This window comes from Pediculus humanus, genomic scaffold (genome assembly GCF_000006295.1).
Source record: "Pediculus humanus corporis 1103172108209 genomic scaffold, whole genome shotgun sequence".
In the NCBI taxonomy this organism is placed as follows: domain Eukaryota; kingdom Metazoa; phylum Arthropoda; class Insecta; order Psocodea; family Pediculidae; genus Pediculus; species Pediculus humanus.
Window position 1 is genome coordinate 96,765 of NW_002987779.1, and position 4,858 is coordinate 101,622.

General features: G+C 32.8%; 1 protein-coding gene across 1 annotated transcript; it reads left to right on the forward strand.

Annotated features, from left to right (window-relative positions):
- Positions 1–2,632: 2,632 nt before the first annotated feature.
- Phum_PHUM439620 (uncharacterized protein) lies at positions 2,633–4,289 on the forward strand (the record flags this gene model as incomplete). The annotated part of the gene is made up of 2 exons (XM_002429509.1): positions 2,633–3,941; positions 4,147–4,289. The coding sequence occupies 2 exons, from the start codon at positions 2,633–2,635 to the stop codon at positions 4,287–4,289; spliced, it is 1,452 nt and encodes a 483-aa protein (XP_002429554.1).
- Between the last annotated feature and the right edge of the window lie 569 nt (positions 4,290–4,858).

Sequence of the window (4,858 nt, forward strand, 5' to 3'; positions counted from 1 at the left end):
TATATATATATGTATTTATATTAGTTGGAGAGAGAGAGAATGATTTTTCAAGAAAAAGGAGAATACATTAAAAAAAAAAAAAACGCGGTATCGAATCGATATTATTATCATTATTATTATTATTATTATTTAACCACTGGTTTTTTTTTTGTACGTCCATTAGAATTTTTAAAATATTCGATTGTTACGTCGTCTGTGTATGGTTTACGATTGATGAAAAACGTCCATGAGAATTCTTTTGTTGTTTTCCATTTTAATAACCATCCGTGACTTTTTAAAAACCGTGGAAAAAAAGGAGAAAAAAGGAAAAAAAAGGAGGAAGAAAGGGTTGCGATCGTAATGATAATGATAATAATTATTATTATTATTTCAATTTCGGGTTATTATTTTTACGATGAGTTGGCAATTTTTTTTTTTTAAATTTTTTTCTTTCTCTCGCTACGTATGGATTTTTTTTTAAAAATCGATATTTATTTTTTCCCAAAAAAAAAATATATGTATATGTTCTGGAACGTTCCAGATATTGCAATTCGGAGGATTGGGGAGAGGGGAGGGGAAGTGATGGTTCCTTAATCATGCCGGATGATTAGGGAACCGTTCAACCCGTTGCGGTTATGATTTGATTTAAATTTTTTTTTTTTTTTTATTTCGCATTTTTGTCACGTGGGTGGCGTTTTTTTGTTTTTTTTTTTCGTGTGTTTATGTTTAATTTGAACACGCACACGCACACGCACACGCACACGCACGCACACACACACGCACATGGCATTTTTTAATTCGTGTGGTTTGAGTGGTTGGTGTCCATGCCATGCCACAGGCGAAGAATCATTAAACTTATTCAATTAATCACGTTCGACCGATTTATACACAAAGAAAAAAAAACAGTTTTTTTTTGGGGGGAGGGAGGAGGCGAAAATGGGGGGCCTCGGTTTTAAAATCTTTTTAAAATTTTTTTAAAATTTTCAAAAAAAATTTTTATTTGATTTTTTATTGTTTTTGGAACTTGAAATTTTTTTAGATTAACGTAAAAATTAATAATAATAATAAAATAACTTCTTTTACATTATAAATAATTATTATTTAAAGTACAGGTACAACCTGTTCGAACCTGAATTTTTTTTATTGGTTGTCGTATTTTTAATACGCTCCACCCAAAACAAAAAAAAAAAAAAAATGTTCCAAAAAAAAAAAAATATTTCAAACGTTTTTATTTTTAAATAACACGTGGCGTTGATTTTTTTTTTTTAATGGAAAATTTGCGGTTTTTGGGGTTTTTCCTTTTCCCCCTTCCCTCATCTCTCCCTCTCCTTCCCCGCCTCATTTCTTATACGAAAATGAAAAGGTCAAAGGTTGAAGTGGGAAAAAGAAATAAAAATAATTTTTTTTTTTTTTTTTTTTACTCGATAAATTTTAAAATAAATTGGAAAGGAAAGTTTTCGTTCGATTATAAAAATCGAATAATAATTCGATATTTATCGAAGAGAAAACGATATCGATTTTTGACGTCATTTTTTTTATTTTGATGACGTAAAAGGAAAAAAAAAATTTGTTTTTCGTACTTTTTCCCCATCATTTTTTTTTTTTTAGCATTTCAAATCGTTGGGTTTTTTTTTACTGAATTTATTATTATTATTATTGATAAATAATGGTGATGATGATGATGATAAAATAAATTTTTTAACTTGGGAATTGAAAAAGTATTTTTTTAGTTTTGTCGTAACAAAGAAAAAAAAAAAAAGAGAAAAAAAAAAGAATCTTTTTTTCTTTTTTTTTTCTTTGTTTATTTGACGTAAGAATTATTTTAGTATTTACTCGAAAACTTTTAAATCAATAATAATAAAAAAAATAAAAGCCAAGAAGTCGTTGGTTTTTTTTTTTTTCTGTGTAAATACGAAGAAGAAGCTTTCAAAGGAACGTTCATGAGAACAAAAAAAAAAAAAAAAGAATAAAAAGAAACGGTAAACAATCCGAATGGTAATTGTAATTAAAAATCTTTAGGTATAAAACTTTTTTAAACAATCTATAGTTGTAAAAAAAAAAAAAGAGTCGGCATTTCACAAAGGATGTCGGCTTCATTCTTAATAGCTTATTCAGAGAAGGCTTAATCTTAATTTGACAAATAGACACGTGAGTGCTAATAGGGCTCAAAGGGAAATCCCCGACAGAGTTCAATTGGTCCCTTTTATCATTATGGAGTCGAAAGCAATTAAGATTCTCGACGTTTATTGGATAATGAGATTTGATTTGATTGGTCGAGAGCGTATTGAGTGGGATTTAAACTCCGCCTCAAATTTTATTTCGCGTTCTCCCCCTCTAATTTCGTTTTTTTTTCCTTCTTTCTTTCTTTCTCTCTCTCTCGCTTTACCTACGATGATTCTTTCGCACGCGAAGGACTCAGTGAATAATGGTCCACGATATCGTTATATGGATTTTCGTATCGAGATCTCGTCGTTTATAAAACATGTAAATTTTTTTATTTTATTAAACAAAAAAAATTTAATACGGTTTTACGAGTGAAAAAATATAATAAATTTTCGATTGTTTTTTTTTCTGTTGTTGTTGTTTTTGTTTTTTGTTTGTTGTTGTTGTTGTGGTTGTTTGTTGTTGTGTTAATCGTGATGACAAAGTGAATATGACTCAACATAACGTCACAACAATGAACGATTCGGATTCAGAAGACGGTGAAATATCGGTCGGATGTCCGTCTCCGTTGAACGTGGTTAATTCCATTCCCGAAGACGATGATAAATTCGAAGAAAGTAAAGAGGAAGAGGATGAATCGGAAACGGTTAAACCGAGGAAAAGGAGTTGCAGCGACGACGGAGCATCGAAAGAAGGATGCGACGAATATTTCAAACCGTTGAAAAAACTCAAAATGATGAATTTGAGTAAGAAGAGAAAAGAGGAAGGAAAGGAAAGGAGTTGTTCTCCGAATTCCATACCTTTAGCAAAACAATACCCTATACACAAGGGACACCTTCCGACGACTTCGAGGCTAGACGCGGACGAAGAAATGGCATCCGTCATGTCGGCGAATCATTTTCCAAATCTTAATTTGGTACCTCCCGCGCATTTGGGCATACCCATTTCGATACCGATCGCTTTAAGACATTTCCCATCTCCGGGCGTTCTCATCGACGGCAGAAACATGTTCATGGATAATCGGAATCTCGTTGAACAACGTCAGTTGCTCGAGAGGAATTTGCTGTTGGAAAATCGTCACTTGTTCGAAAGGAATTTAGTAGAAAATCGTTTGGCGGATCATCAAAGATTTTTACTAAACGCGGATCCGAGACATTTGTTGACGGCCGCGGACACGCGGCATTTGTTAACGCCGGAACAGAGAAACCTTTTAGGTATAGAAAATCGTTTGTTCGAAAAAAGTTTGCTCGATCACAGGCAATTGTTGGAAGCGAGAATGTTAGAAACGCGATTAGCCGAAGGTAGGATAAGCATGTTGGAAAACCGGGATAGAGACGGTGAAAAATTAGAGGATTTGACGAATCCCGCGGGACAAAACGGTGTCAAATCATTTTCCATATTAGACATATTAAATCACAGACCCAAAGGTAAGGAGGAAACGAAAACGGAGTCGGGTAGTAAAATTGTTAGACCCTGGGATTCGAAAGGTTCCGAAAGCGGTGGAAAACGAACTCGGCCCAAAAGTGCTGATTTCTGCTACAGTGAAACATTATCGACGTGTTCTTCCGATCGGTCTAGCACGGCCGGAAGTTTAGGTGGAAGCGGAAGCGATTGTTGCACGTCGCCGGACATAATAAATTGTTCGGTATCGGGAGGAACGTCGGGAGGAACGTCATCCAGGCAGCAACAGCAAAGAGTCGGTGGGAAAACCGTTCAGGGGAAAAACACATCTCCGTTGGATGCTCTTTTTCAAATGACAAATAAAACGTTTGACGGAATGAACGGCGAAACTTCCGGTGGTAAGTTATCATTATTATTATTATTTTTTTCTCTCCGAAAATAAAATAAAGAAATTATTTACTCTCACACGTTCGCACGTAAAAAAACAAAAGAGTTAATGTAATATTTCGGAGAAAATTATATAAAACCACTGGAGTCCATCCGAATGGTTAGAATTAAATGCGGTGGCTCCCTTCGGTATTTTTTTTTTTTTTCATTTTGGAGAAAGACTGGAAGAAAAAAAGGAAGGTAGAAATGTTAATATTAAATTTCAATGTCTACGTGATTTACCCAATTGTTTATTTTTTTCTCCAGCATTCCACCACAACAAATATAATAATTTTCAGGTAGCCGTAAGAAAAACATAAATTCTTCTCCCCCCATCATCATCATCATCATCATTATTAAAAAAATTTTCGTATTTGTTTTATCAATGGAAAATTATTATTATTTATCCGTGATAATTTTTTTTTTTTTTCACGCTGGAATTTCCAAAAAATTTAATGAAAAAACGGTCACGGATAAAATAAATAAAAATGAATAATTTGCGACGGAATATAACAAACAAACAAACAAACGTTAAATATTTTGTCGTTTCATTCGTATGTTTTCTACTATTTTTTTTGCGCTGGAATAAAAATTTTCCAGAAAACTATGTAATATTTTCCCGAAAAAAATTTTCTTTTTTCCCCTTTTATTTTCGTTGTTTTTTAAATTTAGCGACGGGTAAATGGATAAAGAAACGTTTTTCCCATTTATATTTATTCTCCAGCAATTTTTTTTTTTCATTTTCTTTCCATTCGATTCTGGAAATTAATCGGAAAGTTTTTTTTTTTTTTTTTTCAATTTATATTTATTTTATGTGTCAGAGCGCCATTTTTCTTTCCTTTTTTTTATGTAACGATGACGACGACGACGACGACGACGTTTGACGATT